Genomic DNA, 22,411 nt, shown 5'->3' with positions numbered 1-22,411 from the left:
GGAAATAAACAAACATGACAAAGTACAGCACAGTGTGGTTATTTTAGATAATCTCTTACTTAATTTACTGCATAATTACTTTTTGCAGAATAAAATCCACAAACACAACTCAGAGCTCCTCCATACAGAGATATCTGCGCTCTGTGCTGGAGCGGACACATCTCAATCAGGAGGATGTCAAGCAAGGCAAATCCAACTGCACACTGAGTCTGATAACTTGATTAAAGTAACAGTCACAGCTTCTGATGAAAATAATTTGTTGTGTCTTGGTGGTGGCCTGTTTTCGGACCTCCTAAGTCTGGTCATGCACTTATCATCGCAACATTTATTGTCAAATATCATTTATAGTGACCTCGCTATAAAGGCTGACCTGTTTTTATTGCAACAATTCCAGGAGAGGTCTTTCATAGATGAAGGAAAGAGCTTTAGGAGGGTCTCTCTAACCTTTTGGAAATGTTCCATCAAAATATGTGCTTCCTGTTATTCGGAATATAATGAAATTAGTTGATAATACATGATATGATAAAAAGACACTAGTTAAACAGACACTAATTTCAGTGGAACATTTACGTAAGACCCTCCTCAAGTCCTCCTCATAGATTATTTTCACAGAAACTTTACTGGCCAAAAGGGCCAGAAGTAGTGAAATTAGTTTTCTTCATGGTATGTAGGGGAGACCAGGGACAGTTGTAACAGGGGACGCTTGTAACGCCTTGAATTTCTCCAATCAGAAACAACCTAGAGTGATGACACTCACTGTGCTCATGCTCAGTTTCCCTACATTCTTGATAAAAAGGGAGCCACATTTGAAACTTCCTGATGCCGTTATCTACAAAAGGTTGTTTTTGAGGTTAAAAAAAACCCCCCTACTTTTCTTTCTGATGTACTTTTTTGGATGCTGTTATAAGATCAGATGTAGTATTATTAGAATCACTGTTTTGTAAGCTAAAAATAGAAATGGCTAACAAGTGTCAAACTAGCAGTCAAGCTAGCTCACATGAGATGAAAGTAACACCAACCAAGTTTCATTTATATTTTAAAAACTAGCAAAGGTTAGGGATAGAGTTGCAGATATTGGTATTAAAGGGAAGCTATGCAGTTTTGGCAATTTCTTTGCTGTTTTCTAGTTGGCCCAAAGTTGCATGGCAGGTTTTTCCGCTCACAGAAACTGATCCAGTAAAGGGCCGCTGTGGCTGCTGGTTTTCATTCCAACCAAGCAAGAACACACCTGATTCAACTTATTCAATCAACTGAATTGACTTTACACCAGTGGCGGTTCTAGACCAGTTTTAATAGGGGGGTCAGGTTGAGGCCGGCTTTTTTGTTAGGGGGCACATACAACCCGGAAAAAAGGATAAATCCCTCATTCAGGCAAAGCAGTGTTTACAATTTCGGCAATTTTGATTGGGTAGTAAACTGCTGAGACAGTTTATTTCTGCTTTTCCCTTCAGAACAAAATAATTGCAAGAAATCTGTCATTGTGTTGGGGGGGGCCACAGGGGGATCCAGACTCAGAGTTATGGGGGCACTGGCCCCTGTTGGCCCCCCCTAGAACCGCCCCTGCTTTACACAGTTGATTTGTTGGATAAGGTGTGCTCTTGCTTGGTTGGAATGAAAACCTGCAGCCACAGCGGCCCTTTACTGGATCAGTTTGACGCCACTGCGCTAGGGGGAAGCGAGACAGCCACCATTCACCCCAGAAATAGTCATATAACCATTCCAATGACTCCGAAGCTGTCAAGTTAAGGTAAATAAAACAATTAAAGTAAAATGTGCACTTTTTTCAGGTGTTCTACCCATTGAATAATTTTCTTGCATTATAACTTGATGGCGTCACCACTTTTTTGTCATGTCGTATGAAAAAAGTAATCACTACTTAAAAACATGAAATTAATAGTCACAATAACGTGACTGATAAATAATATTTTCCATTTTGACTATATGATTGATTCATTGTGTATATTTAAGACATGTTACAACCGTCCCTGACATGTGTTACAACCGTCCCTGTACACTGGGACGGTTGTAACAGTGGAGAGATTGTATTAAAATCAATTTCGCAACCTGTACATATTTCATAAAACCACCTAAATACATTATTACAGCAGTTGACAGATTGAAGTTTATAATATAACAAATTGGTTATTCTAGTGTAAATAGTTTTTGATCAGAGACAAATTCATATGATACATTTCCTGTTTTAGGGAAGTTAATTAAACATTCATATTAATGAAGTGAACATTTTGCGGAGTTCAGCTATTCTCAGAAATTATACTTCAGGGTGCAGATGATGACATGAGATTTAAAAAAAAAAAAAGGGCTGCAGTGTTTGAACTCCACCTTTTAGTATCAGGTCAGCCAACCAAACCGTACTGCTAAGTGGAATCAGGCTTTTAGGAGTTTTGGCGGGGTCTTGTGCTCTACCAGCACAGGACACATGTAGGACATGATTTTCAAAGATACAGGGATGAGAGAGGGCTTTAAAATCACTAGGTGTTTTCATAGATGTATGCATGTGCTTGTATATATAAAATATAAATAGGTTATGAAATATACATTTGTGGTAATAAGTTACATTTTATAATAAGATATAGAAATATCAGTGTCTTTATATGTTATGTATATTGTCATCTATGTATGTGTATTTGTATGTATGTGTGCATGTAGGTATGTAAGTAGATGTGTGTGTGTGTGTGTGTGTGTAGGTATATATGCGTGTGTTCAGCGCATATGTATAGCCATATATGGGTATGTATGTAAATGTTTTTGCATATGATATGTTATATATTAATTGCACATACAGTATATTGAATTGTATATCATTGTATGGGAGTGTACAAAGGTACAAAGGCTCAGGAATGGCAGTACATTGATTATGATTACTGAGTTAGAAAGGAAACACTTCCTCCTACTCCTTTTATGGCATGTCAGTTCTTGTTAACGGAATATACTTTGTAACATGCTTTTCATTTTATTGTGCTCTTTTGTTGAACTAATTAAACTTTTGTTTTGGTAACGGTAATACATCTCTGTTCACATGAAAACGCAAACGCAGGCTGTCAAGCCCACGCCAAAGCAACAGGTGTTGTCTTCCTGTCCACTCATAAACACTGAATATCTTCACCCTGTCAGCAGTTTTCCAAAAGCTCCGTCTTCAGTGACCCCAAACACTGTTTACATGTGTTGCAGAATGCCGAAACGCAAAAAAAAAGCTTAATTCTAAGAAATACCTGTGTATATGTGTACAGGGCCTTACTTGAGAATTTACCGAAACTCTGAATCGATTATCAAGGTATTTGCTGATTATTGATTAATTGCTAATTATTATTGTTTCAGGTCTAATCATGGTCTGATTCGAAGTAATGTTCATCAAGTTATCACAAAACTGTATTTAGATGATCTGAAAATCCTACATAAAGTACATTAACATGGTGTGTTTGAGTTTTGGAAGGATAAGTTACCGCAAAGACTGTGATGTCAGTCTGTCAGTCGGCCTGTCCGCCCGTCCCTTTGATTTCAACTACTGTTCGCCTGATCTAAAAATCTATTTGCTCTGAAATCACAGAGAATTGATCCTGTTTAGGAAATCGTGATATTTTAACAATCATTGCTGTTTAAAGCCGATAGGTATTGAGATGTGTTGAACCCATCGTAAATCATAGAATATATGAAATATCAAATATTTCTGGTTGATATTTGCACACATAGTTTTCCGTTAGCTACACAAGAAATTGATTTAGTTATAATCAGTTCATTTTTACTGATCGTCTTTAAATGCAATTTAATATGCAGAGTGATCACTAATCCTTTACTATGGCACTCTTCAGTCCTGGTCCTGGACCCCTCATTCTGCATGTTTTAGACATTAAACTGCTCTAACACACTTGATTAAAATGATCAGCTCTGATAACAACCCATTCAATTGATACAGATGTGATGGGGCAGAGAAACATCTAAAACATGCCGGGCAGGGAAACTGACTTAATTTATATGATCAAAGGAGACACAATCAGCAAGTTTCACTTGAAAGCATTTATTCTCCTTTTTGGTGTGGTTTATTGGTTTCATTTCTATGAAAGAGAGAAAGTATAAATACACAATCAAGTCTATCACATTATCTCTGAAATACAGAAATCAATGAGCAACTCTGCATCAACTTTATCAGTACATTACAATACATTGTCTAAATTCACAGATCTAACAATAATAACAAACTTAATCTTATAAGATAAACGACTGCACAGTGAGTGCATGTGGCCAAGGATATCAAATGGAATCGAATAAACAACCCATTCAATGGACTGAGGAACTGAGAACAAAGTGAACCAACTCTACTGGAGTAAATTAACTTGATACATACACTCAAAGCACCTGAGGCAGCTGATCCAATAAGCACACCTGTGCCTGTCTCCATAGAGTACACTCCTGTGCTCCACACAGCAATAACGTTAACCATGGCTCAGTTCTATCCCAGTGTCGCACATAATACAAAGACTTTAATAGAGAATTCAGCCATCCTTAAATTCCATTATTCACAGCTGTAGTTTTTCTCCTGTGACATCTTAAAGAAGTCTGTTGGGAATAAAAAGACCAACATTTCTATAATGATGTGCAGCTCTGGTCTTCTGAACTTGAAGACCTCAGCTGGGACCAGAAAGCAGGAGGACTAACATTCAGAATTAAATAATTTAGTTTGAGGAGGTCTATGCGTGTGACTTCACTGTCAAGAAGCTTTGGACTAGCTCAAAAATATTTGGGTGGAATTTTCCTTTAGCATGAAATCATTTTGACTCTCCAGGCCAAAAGGTGGCGTTAATGCACCTGAAGACTGCGCATGTTGTTGTTCACACTCCATCCAGACGGTGGCGCTACTTTAAAAAAATGCCCCATTACAGACTGGGGGAAGGTAGATGAACCAACCAGCACCGCGGCGGCACCGTCTGCCAATTTTCTACAACAAATGTTAACTAGCTGACTGTTTAACAGTTTGTCGATGGTAGGACTGTTACAATTTGACCAGCCGAGTTTCAGTTTTTAACCCCTACTGTCCGCCATTAAAGAAAGTGGAGTCGTCCACCAGAAAAGGTAAATTAGCTACTGTAACGTTGCGTTGCTATGCTGATCTTAAGCTAATAACATAAGTTAACCAAAATCTCCCCTTGCGCTTTAACTTACGATCTTACTTATCTGAACAGCAGACGAACGGGTTTGTGCATTTTTTATTTTACAGTAAATAAAACGATTTAAGATTTTGCCTACTAGCTAAAGCTAACTAGCTAGATACGTCCGTTGCTATGCTAACTTTCCTTTGCAGCCGTACTACTAGCAAAGCGCCAGCCAGCTGACGTTACTGTTAACATCAGCTAATACAGATCAATAAGTACTTAAGCCATTGCTAACCCTTCCGTTGAACCTTTTTAACTTTTTCAATCAGTCCCTGGTTAAACGCTGTCAGCGTTAATGTATTCTGGAGTGAAAAAATGCACAGCTTTAGCACACGGTTTGTGATTCCTGCTGTCGTGCTTCTGGATTCATAACTTCACTGTGGTTCCTTTCAACGTATCTGAGGAGGCGTTCTCCTTTTGGCTTCTTAGAATCAAGTCAGCAATCAAAAGGTTATTGCGTGGAAGTGCTAATTGATAAGACGTACTGAACTGCATACTGCGCATTCTTGAGGCCCAGACAGAAAGATCTCATTCTTCTCATGAAGTCCCCGAGCAATACTCATTTCCTTTATAGACCTTTAACCAAGAAAGATGTGCACTCAAGAGTGATGCATGAATTCTTCATAGTGATATATGGGCCTAAAGAGACCAAATATAATATATACAATACAAATAAGTCAGTGTCAAACTGTGATTGTTACATGTCTGATTTTATGGTTGGCTCATCGATCTTTCTGAATTCTTTACCTTATAATTATTTCTTGTTCTTGCAGTCTTCGGTGTCCACTCAGCTGCTGGAGTTGCTGTGAGATAATGTACTCAAACAGGTCTGAGTACAGTCACGGTCGGCAGCACAGCGACCGAAGCTCACGGCAGTGGGACGGCTATGATGACAAATGGGAAAGGCGTGAACCTCACAGAGATATACAGCGAGACTCCCATCACAAATATGGTGGGGATGGACATGGTAGCACAGAGAGGACCATCAGAGGTAGAGAGTATAGTAACTCACCTAAGAGGCTGTACAGTAAAGACCCATTGAACAGAGACCGGAGCAGAAGGAGCCCGGTAAGGAGACGCATGTCTTCATCTGATCGGGGGACGTCTGAAAAGAAAAGGCAAAGGTTTACAGAGGGGTGTGAAGATCAGTACAGTTACAGGCGTGTGTCTGAGGATAAAGCAAGCAGGCGATCACCAGACAGTTTTTCACGTACTCGCGCAACTACAGATTTTAAACATACGCTACCACAGGAAGAAGCTGTCAGCTACAGGAAACCCTCTCAAGACTCCAGACACAGATACCGGCAGGAGGAGTTCAGCTTCAGGCAACAACATGATGATTCAACTGGCAGACGATCATCTGGATATTACAAAGATAGAGATGGTGATGAAAGGAGCTGGGACCGTTCACCAGAAAGGACACGATCACAAGATTGCTCTACGAAGGTAAGTTACTGTAAACACTGTGTCTTAGGATCAGTCTAAGTATTCCATGTTGTTTGTTAAAGTAGTTTGATAAAATATTCTTCCTTCTCAAACAGGGTTATGTCAAAACAAGAGCGAGGAATGACAGTCCTTACATGGATCGCGAGGATCATTGTCAAGATAGAACAAGGTTTACATTGAATGCATCCAGTGGACAGGTGGGTTTGTTTTCTCTTGTGGTGATTGGAGACTGGCTTCATCATCAGTGCGAGGTGTGAGCAGAACTGTTCGGGGTACTAAAGGCAAAAATGCTTTGCACTTTTCACCTCATACATTGCTTTGCTTACTCCGGAGACAGTTTTGCTGACCTTCCGACGTAACCCTACTGCCACACTAGATCCATACTCCATAATCCATCCATACGCTTTTCTTTCCATATGAAGCAGTATTTAGGAAAATTTATCAATCAGTGTTAAGTTGGGGTGCACATTTCTTAGGCCCTGTCTACATGCACAATAATACTTTTTTTAAAGCGATGCTTTTCTATGTATTTGGCCTTTCATACACATGTTAACAGCACTGGAACACCAGACACCTTTTTACAAAAAATTAATAGTCAACATATTCAGAAACGCATTGAGTGTTTACATATGGATGGGCAATAGCAGACATTTTTGGAATGGATGATGCAGACAATTGCAATGTCTTTGGGTGCACATTGGTTTTGATTGACTACATAATAATCAAGATTCCTCCGCACGTGGCTCATCTGCTGTTAGGACAACATTATAGTAGAATAATGTAAAAAACCTAAGGGCGAGGTGCGGGTTTTTTGGTCGACTATGTAAAAACATATTGCTGATGAAGAAAGCAGAGGATGTTACTGAGAGAGAATACAGAAAGAAGAGAATAGACAATCTGCTTCCTATTAACACCAAACACGCATGCCCAGTGTACATGATATGTGTTTCCAGGTGTGTTAGTATGAACAGAGATTATTTCTAATATGGTGCTAAAACCCACACCTGGATGCAGATAGTTTTGGTTTTAAAACTGGTTTAAAAAAAAATACCCATGTACATGTGGACGAGGCCATAATGGACAAAAATTCAGCTGTCCAACTTATCTTCGCAGCTTTACTAATTTTATGATTGTTATGTGTATGTATGTGCCGTAAATCCATTATGGAAAACAAAAACTTTATATACATTGGAAGTGAATATTAAATCAAACGGAATACTGAGGCTCAAAAATACGGGGCTGAGACCAAGGTTGCGAAGGTTTCTGGTGGTCCTGATCCAGTCTGGAGCTTAAACCAACGTGACTGTGTGCGAGCTGACTGAACTGGTATTTGTTGGGTGTAAAGTGGAGAGAGCATGGAGCTAGTTAACAGGAGCCCCGGGATAGCTACTAAGCTGAGCATCACACTGTCTCCCTATGTTGCATTGTGTACACAGTGCTGCTTTACCACTCAAACCAACTCTTACTTTCTTTTATTCACTTTTTGATGGAGACCATCAGGAGGTGCTCACAATGTATCCAGTCACTTTCCAGCATAAAAGGAAATCACTTATTTCTAGGCAATTTAAAATTCTTTTAAAAGAAGCTTCTTTTAATCAAATGAAATAATAGGGAGCCCCAATTAACTCTGTGCTGTTGTGTTTGATGCCTATAAAATTCTCCCAGGTTGTTCAGTATACTACAGATGTATTTGCCAAACAAAAACTACAGATATTGGTTATATAAACTGTGGTTGCTTCCATTTGTTTCCCATCAGTCTTTTGAGAGCGATGTCCCCCACGACAGCGCTGCTGTTCCTGAGCAGAAGTCATCAACAAAGGGTTTTCAGCGTTTCCTCGATGTGCTCAACAAGGGTGTGAATTTCGACACGCTCACCAAGATAGTGACTCAGACCTCTACAAAAGTGGATCCAGAACCACTTTCTCCAGTTCCTTTCATAAACACCGCAGATCGTCCATGGTCTCCCAATTGTGCTGGGAGGCAACAGGGAGGCCATCAAAATACCAGGCACTGGAGTGAGCATGAGGGATCCCAGACACTGCCTCCTCACAAGTCCTTCAGCCCACTGGGGAGCTGTCTGTCTGCTGAAAAATCGCTGCAAAGGGGTGATGGAGAACGAAGCTACATCAGCTCCAACAATAGATCCAGGTCTCCCTCAGTGGCGGAGAAGATACCGCTCACACCTGAGGAGGAGCACAAGCACAAGCAGATGCAGGATGTATTGCAAGCTATTGGCATGAATTTAGGATCCGAGGAACTGGGCCAAATGTCACATCGGATCCAGGAGAGGTTATATGGAAAAAAGGATGTTGATGGGGGCCGCCACCGTAGAGGAAGCAGGGAAAGGGACGTAAGACAAGCATTTTCCCCAAGAATGCAAAATAGATCATCATCAAGCAGGTCTAGTTTTAGCCCACCAACTCAGGAATGTTACATGAAAAAAGACTCAATTAGTGCTCAGAGAGATGTACCAGAGGTACACTTACATAGACATCAACTTGTTGACTATGGCCAGAACAGCAGCAGTAACAATTTAAGGGAGACTGACGCATGTGAAGCTAACTCCCTGAAGAGCACTGCTGTGTGTCAAACATTTTCTCAAAATCCCACATATCCTTTGTCAGAGCCACCTCTTACACCCGTGATGCCGATGTACTCTCCAGTGAGCTGTTCACCGCTGCCGTACCCAGCTCTGCCTCCGAATTTGCCCCCCACTGGACCGGGGCTTTTCTTGCCTCGTCTGCCTCCTTTCTTCCCCTACCCTCGTGTCCCAGCGTTGAACATCTTACCAGCCGTACTCGCTCAAACGCAACAAATGTTCCCACCGTACATTGGTAATCCTCAGCCAGTTCTTAACCTGCCACTTCAGCCCCTGAACAACATGCAAAAATCCAAGACGTTGTCAAGGCCCCGCTGTTTGCAGGTTATTGAAACCAAACAACCTGGATGAAGACATTTGCAATGGGCGACTTTAAAACTACCCGATGTAGTTGAAAAAGTTTCTTTTGCTTGTGAAGAATAACATATTCATAAAGTAAACAGTTGGGCCTTCAGTGAGGCTTGTTTAACAACAAAACACACATTGAACATCATCCCATTAAAAAAAAAAAAAAAAAACCTTCGTCGAACATATGCAAGCATTTAAAAACATTCGCAGAGTTTTTGACCAGGTCTCTTGATAAACCTACAGGCGATGTTGGAGGTCTCTTTCTTGGCTGGTCTGTTCTTATACCCATAGCACAATGTCATGCTAGAGAAAAAAGTGTCATTTTTGTTTTTCCAAAATTAGTTTAAACATGTTTGATGCACCTTTTTGGTCTTTTTGTGGGATGACCCTAGGAAAGGGCAACATTGTCCAGTGTTTATTCTTCAGAGGGTCTTGGCTGACCTGTGGTTTCCTTCAATTTAATTTTGTGTACAGATGCAGAAAAGTGTGTAAATATTTGAAATGCATAATATTAAATACATTGATTCCAAGAACATGGCAAAAATGTCTTTATTTGTATTGACTTGTCTTGACTTTGTTTTAGTTTTCTTTTTCCCCAGAAGAAGCGAAAATCGGATGGGTCTGTGATGTATAGAAGTTGAAATCTCATGAAATTGTCCTTAGCATGCTGCTTAGTGCATTTGCTTATTGTAATAATGCACAATGATGTACAGAGAGCATGGAAGACTACAACATCAGAATATGAAAAATTAGGATGTTGGGAAAATTAAGCTATGTTCTCTGTATATGCAGAGACTTTACGTTAGTAATCATTTAATAGTGTGTTCAAAGACAGATGCTAGTGAGAAAAAGTTTTCCTCTGTCTTTTGCTGACCACAAGTCTTCAATCACTACGAGATTATTTTCTATTTTTACTTTTTAGTTGACTACAGTGTTTACTTATTAAAACTTGAATTGATCAATTTCCTATCAACTCTGGAACTAAGTCAGGAGTGAATGAAAAGCTCCGAAAAAGTCCCTTGAGAGCCTGATGATAGCTTTATTAGGTTAATGGCGTGACGCCGATAACTGTTCTTAAACCACTAAGATTTTGGTCCTACAGTGCACCGAGGACTGTCCTGCAAATTCTTCTCAAAAGGTAGACACTGAATAATTCACTGGTGAATAAGCAATATAATAATGACTCAGGTAAAAATAATCATAAAAAACACTGTTGACCTATAAGATTTTGTTTTGTTTTTAATTTGACTGGAACTGCACTGTTATCTTTGGGTCAGCAAAGGTAGTGTGACATTAACCATGTCCAGATAAGTCTGATATTAAGTCCCAGGGATGGCTCCTGTTCAAGTGCTAGGACTCAAAGTAGTCACTTTTATTACAGGAGGAAAGAGTAGAGGTTCAGAGGAGTGGAACATGTCAATGTATATCATTAGGTTTTTGTCGACACGTATTCACGTCGAGGACATGGATGATTTCGCGTGTACGGTCACAGGTACTCCATCCAGCAGGTGTCGCTGTTATTAACATCCGCTTTTGAGACGACCGAAGCAGTAAGAGGGCTCTGGTCCTGCTCTAGTGGGAAGTTTACAATATTTATAGGTTGTCCTCTCCTGCTGCTGTGTCTTATTCCGTGCAACTTTTGAAATTTTACAGTCCGAGAATTTAGTTAACGAAGTGATAGCCATAGTGTAACATTTTATCATTCCCAGATGCGACAGAGAAAGCGGTCATTTCAGCAGACCCAGTAGGTAAACACTGTGTTAGCTGACAGGCTAGCGTTCATCTGAAGCCGTCAAAAAGAAGGATTTAGTCAGCTCTGCTGTCCGTGAATAACTAATATTACACGATGTTATCAGACCATTGCAGTGTGGTTGTCAGACATTAGGCTTTGTATTTCCAGATAAACTAAGTTAATGCTTTTCGTACTGAACGGGTATGTTAACAGTTGCTTGGCAGGGGCTGCTGAGAGGCTCTGGAAGACAGGTGAAGAGGTGGTCACCACACTGCCTGCACAGTCTGCACACAGGTCATTAACCCACAGCCATCTGTCCACATTGTTTCTATTTAACAGAGCGTACTCACTTCATTGACTGTACGAGACTGGCTGAAGAATGAATCCACTTGACTGGGGGGGAACTTTTCGAACCCAACAAGGAAACCTGGACTCGGCTCATCAGACTGTTGTTGACAGCAGCATGGAGAATGCCTCAGCAGCTGATATTTACTGGGCCACTCACTGCAACTATGCAAGATACGCTGCTGATGAACCACAAACTATGCCACCAGGAGCGAGTCTGGGATCAAAGGGTCTGTGTCAACCCCTGCATAACTCACATGAGCAGGAGGTGGATCTCGAGGACCCAAGTGGAAAACCCTTCGAAATGGATGAGGATCCAGAGCTGAGAAGAAAGCGAGAACAGATTAGAGAGATAGAGGAGCAGATCATATGCAAGAAAGTTTCTATCGCTCTGAAAACAGTTAAACCATTGGTGGAGGAGACATCAGTCACAGGCTTTTCCTCTAATGAACAATCAGCTACCTGCAAAGGTGCAACTCTAAAAGACAGGGTGAATGCAATTATTCAGCAACGACATCCTGCCAGCTTTCTGCCGAAGGTGAGCAAAAGATGAATTGATCAGATACTCATTTGTGTCGTTTAGACCATTGATTTACTTTGAGAGTACAGTGATTTTCAGCAAACAGGGGCCACCTGCTTTTCAGATAATATACTGTATATTGTTTTTCCTCCTCCTGTTGCTGCTCAGGTCCACCATCGCAGGGATAAAATGAACTCCTCCAGCCTAAACAAAGATGGTTTGCTGCAGGAAGACCATCCACTGAAGCTCAGAGTGAAGGCACTAATGATGCAGAGGTCTAGGGAGCCCCTTGTTTTGCCGACAAACACTAAGGTTTGTACTATTTTATTGCATTGCACATTGGATGGTAAATGGACTTTGACAGACTACTGACTACTCAAAGCACTCAAACACTTGTCACAGTCACCCATTCTAACACACGTTCATACACATTCATACACTTGCATGTCAGTGTATGCCATGCAAGGTAGCCACCGTCTCAGCAGGAACAATTTGGGGTTCAGTATGGGGGTTCTTGCTTAAGGATACTTTGTCACGCAGCTGGGCCGCCGATTACTGGATGGCTGACTCCACCTCCTGAGCCATAGCCATCAGCTTTGTAGAAAAAAGTCATCACTTTTTGATTATATTTAATAACAATATAAGTAGCTGAGGACTAGTGACCGGAAGGTCGCTGGTTCGAATCCCTGGCTCCCCAGGGCGGGACTGAGTTACAAGCCGAAGCATCCTTGAGCAAGATGCTGAACCCCAACCCCAACACTGCTCCTGATGTGCAGTTGGCACCTTCGTGGCAGCCACTGCCATCAGTAAGGGCCCTGCGATGAGCTGGCGACTCATCCAGGGAGTACCCTGGCCTTCGCCCATAGAGTCACTGGATTTGGCCCCAGTACCCCCGCTCCACCTTGAAAAAAGGTGGTATAAAAGCGGTAATATAATTATTTTTTTTTGTCTTTTGTACCCAGTCATCGACCTGTGTTCTCTGTCTGCTTATCCTGTACAGGGGGCTGAAAGCTTCTCGTCATGCACTGGTTGAGAGACAGGGCACAGGTTGTTATAGGTTTAACAGATAAATACAACGAGGGCTGTGCAGTATGGTTAAAAAAAACATTTGCAGTTGTGTTTTTTTTGACAGATATTGCAATTGAAATGTGATTCATGATTAGGGGGAATTATCATGGCCCTGCAGATGGCCACCATTAGGGACAATTATCCTCTCCTCCATTGGTGTTCATGAATGTCTGGACACCAGCGACACCAACGTCTTGATGTCAGTAGGAATGTCAGTGTCGATGGCCTTTGCGACACAGCTTCAAGCGAAATACATTTCGTGAGTTGAATTTAGGATTAAAGAAAGCTATTGGCCACCATGATTGCATGTGCCACCATCATCAATCCAACAGATTATTTGAGTGTTTAGAGTAATTATCGGGTAGAAACCTGTAAATGAAGTGAATAACAAGACTTGTTGAACACCTAGTATACAGCTGGAGTTTATGATATGAACTCCTGGATTTGAAATGCTCGTTTGCTAAAAAAAAAACTGAACATTCCTTTTTTAGGCCTATATTTTGTACTTATTGTTAAGAGCCGTAGCCTAAAAATATGTTTTGCTGAGATCTATTGATTATTTCCCCTCGATTCGAGTAGTAATTCAGATTTCACGTTTCCCTCATCTAAGTTCCATTACCATTTCCAATTTCATCTTTACAGATGTTTTCTGTTAGAGCATTTCGTGTTTTAGATTTTACTTTTTTTTTTTAGAGTGCAATTGCTGGGGCACAATCAGAAAATAATGTGTTATTTCTCTGATGAACTGCTTTTTTCGCGATCCCACCGCTCGCTCTCTTCATTCACACTGTAGGTGGGGAGTCTGTGCCAACTTCTAAGGGCGTTTTAATAAATGTCAACCATCAAAATAATAAAAAGCATCGTCTTCCACCTCCTTCTCATTTCTTCCAAGCAACAGTTTGGTTACTCTTCATGACTTTACCGTCAGAACTTCTGTGTGTGGGGGGGGGGAGAGTGTTGAAACCTGCATGCAGCAGCTGAGGGGGAAGCTGATAACAGTTCTCACAGATTAATTTTGAAAGGCCAGCGTCCACTGAGCAAACGCTACTCAGCTGACTTGACCACTCACTTACTCACTCTGTCACTCGCAGTCCAGCTAAAAATAGGCTTCATGATTAAATGCTCTTTTTTGACTTTACTTCTAAGTAAAGACAGGCCCAAGTGTGAAACAAGTGTGGGTGCTCCAAGTTCCTGTTTTCATGAATGAATATTTCCACAGTAAGCAATGTTTTTGTAATCTGACCTTTCCCAGGTTCCTGCCGTCACATCGCCTCCTCCAAGCCAAACGGTTACTTCACCAGCTGAGGGGGAGAACAGTGTTGACCAGGGTTTCCAGCGCTTCCTCAGCGTGCTCAACAAAGGAGTGGACATGGACTTGCTCAGTAGAATTGTAAACGATGACAGCGAAGATCTTCCTTTAGGTGAGGAGCTCCTGAACATTCAGCCCCTCGCTGTGGAGAACAAGTCAGACGTGCCTCGCAGGAGCGAGAGCCTGCGTTCTAACAGTTGTGCCTTTCAGCTGGGCCACAGTCAGTCCAATAGTAGAGAGAGGAAGACCGACTTGCCCAGTCAAGAGAGATCCTTCAACGATCATGTACCTGAGGAGGATGAGAAGAAGAATGACGGAGGAGTCCTTTGTTTAGGCTCGAGCAGTCGATCCAAGTCTCCCCCACCAGTGAAGAAGAAGAGGCAGAAGACTGAAGAAGAGAAACCAAATGTGCAAAAGCAGCATGCAGATCTGAAGAACATTCTTAAAACTCTGGGCTTTAGCCTGGAAATGGATGAGATGAGCAAATTAGCAGATCGGACTCAGGAGAGGCTATATGGCAAGAAACACGAAGGTGTGAGGGCTGACAGCCAAGGGGAGCTGGAGGGTCAGCAGAGAGACTCCCACAGACAGCAAAGGAGCTCCTCCTTTTCCTCTTCTTCCTCCTCCTCCTCCTCCTCCTGCTCCTACTCCTCCTCAAGGTCGACCTCCAGAAGTGTTAGTCCCAGCCCCCCACGCCATCGGAGCTCCCACAGCAGAGACTGGAAACAAAGACGAACGCCTGAGCACAGCAGCTTGAGAGACAGAAGCAGAGATGGACTGACATACAAAGAAAGCAAACAGGACAGCAAAGACGCTCAGAAGCACAGAGACGACGGAGACTCCAAAGAAACTTCCACTTATCAACATCAGTATCCACAAAACCAAATGTATCCCCACCCCCATCCTGTTGCTGTGTCTGCATATCCAGATTACAGTTCATCCCAGTACTCCCAGTACTTTGACAGTGGCACTTACAGCGCAGCTACAGACTCTTACTGGACTTATACTCAGGATTCAATTCTTCCATCACTGTATCCCACTGAGCACCCTTATCCACAGAACACCTACCAGCACTTTCTCACCTCTGTATCGGCACCTACAAAGGTTCGTCAAAAACCTCTTAGAGACGTTAACCTGCTTATGAATCCAGATCTGTCTAAGAGTGAAGGCCAAAGTGGATCGACCTCTGGCCCTCGCTGCCTGACAGTCATCCCCACCAAGCAGTTAACCCACCAGATATGTCTGAAGCAACTCACAAACCACAGAACTAGAAGGAGGAATAGACCTCAAAAGAAAAAACGCTGGAGGCGAAAAATTAAAGAAAAACAAAGGCTCGCGAATTCTGCGAAGAAGGTGAAGGGACCACAGGGGGTTGAAGATGGCTCCAACTCTAAACCCGAAGCTGAGCAGACAGAAGAGGAGAAAAAGCAGCCGGCCAAGCGGTCACAAGAGGGGAAGAAGGAACCAGCTGAGCAATCGGAAGAGGTGAAAAAGCAGCCAACCGAGGAGGAGATCAAGATGAACCTGAGGAAAAAGGTTTGTAGAGTGTTTGTTATATGCTTCCTGATCCATCTGATGGAGGTTAGGCTAACAAGAGTAAATGTATATCCCATTTGTATGTATGCTTGTTAGCAGTATTTATTTATTTATTAGGATTTCAATTCAATTTGCTGGCAAGTTGGGCCATACGCCATGCAACAATTGATTGTTTCATTTGTGGATCGTAGCCTCCATTTATCAAGGTTCTCAAGGTATCTAGTTACTCCAAGGGATGTGAATTTTGTCCTACTTTTAGGACCAAGAGCAGAAATATTTTTTCAGCTTCCTTACCTGAGGAAACCACTTCTATTTCAGCGTTCCAGTGATGTTCTGGCATGTAAGAAGTTGCCAGGACATGACATTAAAGTATGATACATTTTGTGGAAGCAGACCTAGACAACTGTTATCTATTACATGACTATCCATAAAGCCTGTAAGTAAAAAAGTGGTGCGATTTTAAAACAACTGCAACACAACATATTTACATCTTTCATACTTATGGTGCCGTAAAACAAAGATGTCACAGTCCTTGCTGAAAGTCAGCAGTGTGTGTTCAGTCAGAGGATCACACTGGAAACGATTCCTAGATTCTGAGACTCGTGATAAACACAGGCCCAGGAATCTTTAGGATTTCTCAAAAGTTTTTACACTGGGGATTTAGAGCATTTTAAACATTTTCTCATGGAGTACTGTGCTTACATATATTAGATTTGTTTTAATATTAGATTTTTCTCTTTATTCTGTTTTTTTTTTTTACATTTGTGTAATTTCACAAAATTTTGTATGATTAAAATAACAGAATAACATATTGTAATATTAATTTCGAGATTTTCTTTCTTTCTTTGTCTTAATACACCATTGTTTTTTTTTTCTAGCTGGAAGCATTTAACCAGATGGTGAAGCAAAAACTGACACAGTCAGCTCTCTAACCACTAAGACCGGTTAAAGTGAGTAAAAATATGTGTGACATCACTGACATTGGCTAATGTGTGTCCATGGATAATTGGAACCCCGAAAAATGTGTTTCTCGTGAACTTCAAATGAAGTGTTCGTTTATTTCCCAATGCAATATACATTTTTATATTGCGTAAACCTCATGCAGACCAAAAAACAACACGGATGATCTTTCTGACATCATATTGTAAGAAATATATCTCTATACAAAATACATTAAAAATGTCTGAAATGGATAATGTTTTTTGTTATTTTAATTAAACTACTAATGAACTGTATGATTTATAACAATGGATATATGCAAGCAGCACTGAGTCAGTGCCATTTGGTCTCATGCTTATCATTTTCTTATCCTTTTTTCCTGTAGACCTGTGGAGTGTCCTGAGTGTCTGTAATGTGAACCTGCTGCGAGCCCCAACGGATGATGTGGACCTCATATTTAACATTCATCATTTACAAATGCAGTTCATAGGGTAACAGGACCATTTAGTGTTTTAGTCATATTTCCAGATTCGTACCGAGTCACTTTTTGAACTCCCACTTTAAATGAGATCTTCTTAAAAATAAATAATTGCCTATTTGTGTTAGGACAGGTCTCTATATCTCAGCACTACATCTCAGCCTTTGTTTCTATTCTGACTTATTTTTCTTGGTACTGTTTCAGTTTGATTAAGCAAAATACGTTTTACAGGTAAATTTAAATACCTTTTTTTTTGTTTTCTTTTGTTTGTCATAAAGCGTTCACTGTAAAATTGGTCAGTTCCTGGTATTTTGTTTCCACTACGTAATACAATACTTGTTGTGCGAAAGCAATGAATGTTCTTTGTAGAGGACAAAAGCTAGCCTGAACATTTTAGAATAATCACTCATGGAGGAGACACCAGAGGATGAATCCCACTGACTGTGATATGTTCACTGTTGTTATGTCAAGTCTGGGGGCTGTGAGACTGCAAGGCTAATATTAGCTGCTAATAGACAGGCCTAAAGAGTTCAGTAATAAAATACAGTTCAGTTAGTGCAGCAGATACTTCTACATATTCCTGTACTACAAATGTGGTTGAATATTATTTACCGCATACATGATTCAAGTAGTGTTTTAATAAAGTAATTGTTTTACACATTTATAATAAGTTGTATAACGTCAAGTCAGTATTGCACTGAATTGTAAGTAATCAATTCTGTGAACTTCGGAGAAGTCTGCACCTCAGGCAGACCATGAAAGTTTGCAGAAAGTCTGCTTGAAGGGCCCTTGAGGAGCCTTTGTGTGTGTAAGTCCTGGAAAATGTACAGGAATGAGATGCTAAATAGGTGAAATACTCTCTTTAAGGCAACTCTGTTAGCATTGCAAACATTTGTAGTTTAACACGTTAGCCTTCAAATGTTAGCGATGAGCTCTGAAAAAAAGCTTCTGGCTGTTGAAAGATCGTTGAAACTGACCACACACACACACAAAGGTGATGAACACTGTCGGTAACATTCCATGAAATGAAACAAGGAACACTTAAATCTATGTGTTAATAACATTTATTTATCAGATAGGTTAAGTATTACATGGTAACATGCAAAGACTGAAACACAAACGGCTATCTGTGCATTTAAAGTGTAGTTCACACCACATACTGTCTATTTGTACTTTCCCAGAATCATGCTCCATTGCCAACTGCTTAGGTGCTTCACCACAGACAGCAGTAATGCACCCCTACAAGACACAAATACAGTTTTGGCTTGCAATACAGTGTGCTGTTGGGCTTAAAACAAGTAATATAATGTCTTGAGAGGGAGAACTTCCAAATAAATTACTCAAGTCGTCAGACAGCAGTCTTTGCAACACCATCACTCAGAGCGCTATCATCTGCTACGTCACACGAGTTGATACTGTAATAAATAGGAGCGTGGTTCATTTCTAAATCTAAAGTTCATCTCTCTCCTCGCCTTGACAGAAGCACGCGGCTCTCTGGCTGTTCATGTAGGGTCTGCAGCCCAGAGTCCACACTGTGTTGAACAAGGTGTCTGCTACCGTTTCACACGCTGAAGAGAGGAAGTAAAAGAGAAACAAACAAGAACTTCAGTCAGAACAGCAGTATGTACAAAAGAGGCCCATGTTCAACATTTAACTTTGTTCTGAGATTTACTCAGCCTACAGTTCATTTTGTGTTATAATACATTGAAGTATTTTTTATATATATTATTAGGGAACGTCTTTTACGGATGTTTGGATCACTTCAAACAGGTTTTACATATTACACCAATCCCTGATTCATAACATTTGAACGTGACAGAATCACAGGCTTATGATGGGTCGCTGGCTCAATTCCCAGACAAGCAGGTAACTTTTCAGTCCCACCTGCTCTTATAAGGAGGGACATTTTAAGTTTTTAGTATCACACCATTTCAACATAATTTTGGCTGTCACATAACTTGGTACTTGTAAGTCAACTCAGGTTCATGACCATGCAAGTGTCCCCAAATCTGGTTTCATTGTTTCCATTTTTAAAGGTGACATTGAGGCTGAATGGTGCTGAAGAATGGGGATGGGATCAGTAACCCTGGCCTGTAAGGACCAAGGGGTTTCAAAAGTACCAACCTTCAACTTTTGACACAAAGCCAAGGCTCTTCTTGAGGTCAGAACAGATGCTGTGGAGGCACCAGCGGAACTTGGAGTCGCAGCGGTACTTGTTGGAGCCGCAGGTGTCGTAACACACATCCAGCTGGTTGCAACACTTGGTCATCGCGGGGATCCCCATGTCCAGCTGGTAAACAACAAAGGTGATTAATGTGTTTGTATACAAGTGTTTACGGAGTGTTCGTTTTGGTTCAGACTAAAAATGAGATTCAGTCACATGTAGACTTCTATGAACATTTCGGGACTGGAGAAAATATATTTGAAGGCAATGTGACACAACCTCAATGTCCACATTCACGTCAATGTCCACAATTTTTGCTATTGTCAGTTGCATACCTTATGTGTCCAGTTTGGGCTATGTAAAAAGTTCAGATGTTAGGATTCGGCTGTAGCATTTTTAACAATAGATTTGAAAAGTCAAACAAGTTTTGGTCCTCTTCCTCTTTTTCTATAGTCCACTAGGAATGTAGATTCAGGTTTTCAACACAGTGTGACATAATTCTCCATAAATTTGCCATGAACAGCATACCCCCTCTGGAACAGGAAGACCAAAGAAGTAGGAGCTACATCCATCAGGTTCAGGCATCTGGTAGCCAGGACGAGGAACAGGAGCTTTACCTGAGAGAGGAAGGACAGCAAATGATCAGATGTAGGTTGTGTTTCACAGTGAGCCAGTGGAAACGTACTGGACTCTGTTTGACAACCATGTGGATTTTGAAATGGATCCATGTTGCCACACAGAGACACAAAGTTTGCTTGTTTAATTCTGTTCACATGATATTTGACACTTTCCCCAGTCACCACATGAAACCTCTCCTATCATGCTTGGGTCACAGTCCAGTTCCAGGCCTTCTTACAGACGATAGCAAAGATGATAAGAAGAAGTAAATCCTATTAGGTGTTTGGTATCAGGGCATTCTCGTTATTGGGTTTAAGTTGTTGCAATTTTTTTTCAATACAGTCAGTTTCCAGACAATAACTACTTACATTAATGGTTTATTATAAAGGTATTAATCATTAATATACTAACAGTTACCTCACTTGATTATTAGATATTATCATCTGTGCACAGGTTGATTATCCAATAGACTGTTCATAAGCTCCCTGTCCCGGGCGATGATTTGATTAATATTTTATTTGGATTTTTAATAGTAATAATGTTAATGTAAAAATATTGTCTTATGAGAAAAAAATGGCAGTTTTAATGCAAGACTTGACACGCTCCTCACAGTATAAAACTCATACGTTATCAGTTAAAGGTCTACTTTAAAGAGTTTTCAAATGGAGATTCTTATTGTGACAAAACCTGCTAATTAAAAGGCTTTGATTGCATTTGACTCATATATGTTTTGTACATGTATTTTTTGGTTTGAAGGGCAGATAGCTGAATTTATTTGGCCAGTGTCTTTAAATCTGACAGTTTTCATTCTAAAACGGAAAAAGATATTTTGTGTTTTTCTGAAAAGATTTGGTCAGAAGCGGTAACCACGCTGGCTGATAAAAAGGTCAGTAGCAGTATAATTGTAACTTCACTAAACTATACTGCATAATGCTTGCTCACCTATTTAACTGACTTACCATATCGACAGCGGTATTGGCACACTCCATCACGTCCGCCCATGAACTCCAGCACTGAGTCAAAGTAGCCTCCGACAGACTCAAAGCCGCCTCTAAGGGAATTTAATCCCCATTCCTCATTCTCGTCCTCTGCCTGCGTGCCATCAGAAGCCTGTCCTGGTGGTGGTGGTGGTGGTGGTGCAGCTGGGTCTTCAGCCTCCTGGCAAACAGCAGTGTGGATGAACAGGCCCAGCAGGAGGGGAGCAAGAAGGGCGCAACGGGTCATCCTGTAGCGCTCAGTATGAACAGAGTAAGAGTTGAGAGACTGAGGAGGAACACAAACACACTCACAGAGGCAATACTGAAACTGTCTGCGTGACCTGAACTTTGAGCCAGAGGCAGTGACGGGCTCATATGTGGAGGAACAAAGTCCAGCTTCTATCTTGTCTTTTTGACATATCTAAGCTTTTATCACTCAAGCTGATTGATCAGAGCGTGCTTGCTCACCACTGAGTCAAGGGAATTAAATTATATTTTAATCCCATTAATTTAAGAGTTACTCTTCCTTGACAGTAACACATTGCATCACAGTGAATCGAGTGATTTTGCTGTAAAAAAACAAAAAAAACCAAAGCATCACCGCTGTGCTTTGCTGCCTTGTTTCTCATGTTAGTAAATGTTCAAATTTACTACCACGTCTGGTAGTATTTGTTTATGAAGCCCTTAGATGAGCTCATGAGCTCATAGTTTTGAGGTGGAATTTACATTATAAAGATGTTGATCAATGTGATAGTCCACATCAGTGTACTGAGGGCTGAATCTTAGTACTCTATCAGTGCTTGTGTGTATATAGGCATCCAAAAGCACATTTTATGTTTCTCTTTGCTTGTACTTTGCTAAAGTATTTGGATGGAAGACTTGTTGTGGGTTAGTACAGATCACAGTTAATTACGGCACAGCCTAGAACCTGGAGAGGGCTAGGGAGGCCTTTTTTTTTCTTCAAATCCCTAAATGTCAAGGTGCTTCATCATGGGAAACACATTTGATAAATGAAAAAAATGATTAAAAAAATAAATAAAAATAGTGAACTTTGTGAATTTGAATTTTATGTGCTAAATTAGGGACATTTCAATTCCCAAGTGGGAATAAATAATTTCCAAGACAACACTCATCATATGTACGACCACAGATAGTAGAGAAAACATG

General features: G+C 40.8%; 2 protein-coding genes across 6 annotated transcripts; one reads left to right on the top strand and one right to left on the bottom strand.

The window, feature by feature from the left end:
- Positions 1–4,876: 4,876 nt before the first annotated feature.
- Positions 4,877–20,991, top strand: LOC115579562 (cyclin-dependent kinase 12-like). 5 transcript variants are annotated; one of them, XM_030413131.1, is made up of 7 exons: positions 6,595–6,611; positions 6,707–6,808; positions 11,630–12,173; positions 12,324–12,467; positions 14,476–16,068; positions 16,947–17,018; positions 17,393–17,777. In XM_030413131.1, exons 3-6 carry the CDS (start codon positions 11,670–11,672, stop codon positions 16,998–17,000), a joined length of 2,295 nt encoding a protein of 764 aa, XP_030268991.1. In that variant the 5' UTR covers positions 6,595–6,611; positions 6,707–6,808; positions 11,630–11,669; the 3' UTR covers positions 17,001–17,018; positions 17,393–17,777. The 5 variants fall into 5 exon arrangements, 4 of the variants coding, with proteins under 4 accessions (XP_030269012.1, XP_030268991.1, XP_030268983.1 ...); XR_003983681.1 differs by lacking the exons at positions 6,595–6,611; positions 6,707–6,808 and adding an exon at positions 19,522–20,991 and having other exon boundaries at positions 9,923–12,173; positions 17,393–17,498; XM_030413123.1 differs by lacking the exons at positions 6,595–6,611; positions 6,707–6,808 and adding an exon at positions 9,923–11,302.
- LOC115579582 (group XIIB secretory phospholipase A2-like protein) lies at positions 18,532–21,592 on the bottom strand. Its single transcript, XM_030413165.1, has 4 exons — positions 21,227–21,592; positions 20,178–20,266; positions 19,610–19,775; positions 18,532–19,053 (listed from the first exon to the last, which is right to left on the bottom strand). Exons 1-4 carry the CDS (start codon positions 21,489–21,491, stop codon positions 18,935–18,937), a joined length of 639 nt encoding a protein of 212 aa, XP_030269025.1. The 5' UTR covers positions 21,492–21,592; the 3' UTR covers positions 18,532–18,934.
- Between the last annotated feature and the right edge of the window lie 819 nt (positions 21,593–22,411).

The sequence above is a fragment of the Sparus aurata genome, chromosome 1 (assembly GCF_900880675.1).
Source record: "Sparus aurata chromosome 1, fSpaAur1.1, whole genome shotgun sequence".
Lineage (NCBI taxonomy): Eukaryota > Metazoa > Chordata > Actinopteri > Spariformes > Sparidae > Sparus > Sparus aurata.
The sequence above is the reverse complement of the archived record's forward strand: the minus strand, read 5'-3'. Positions and strand labels throughout refer to the sequence as shown.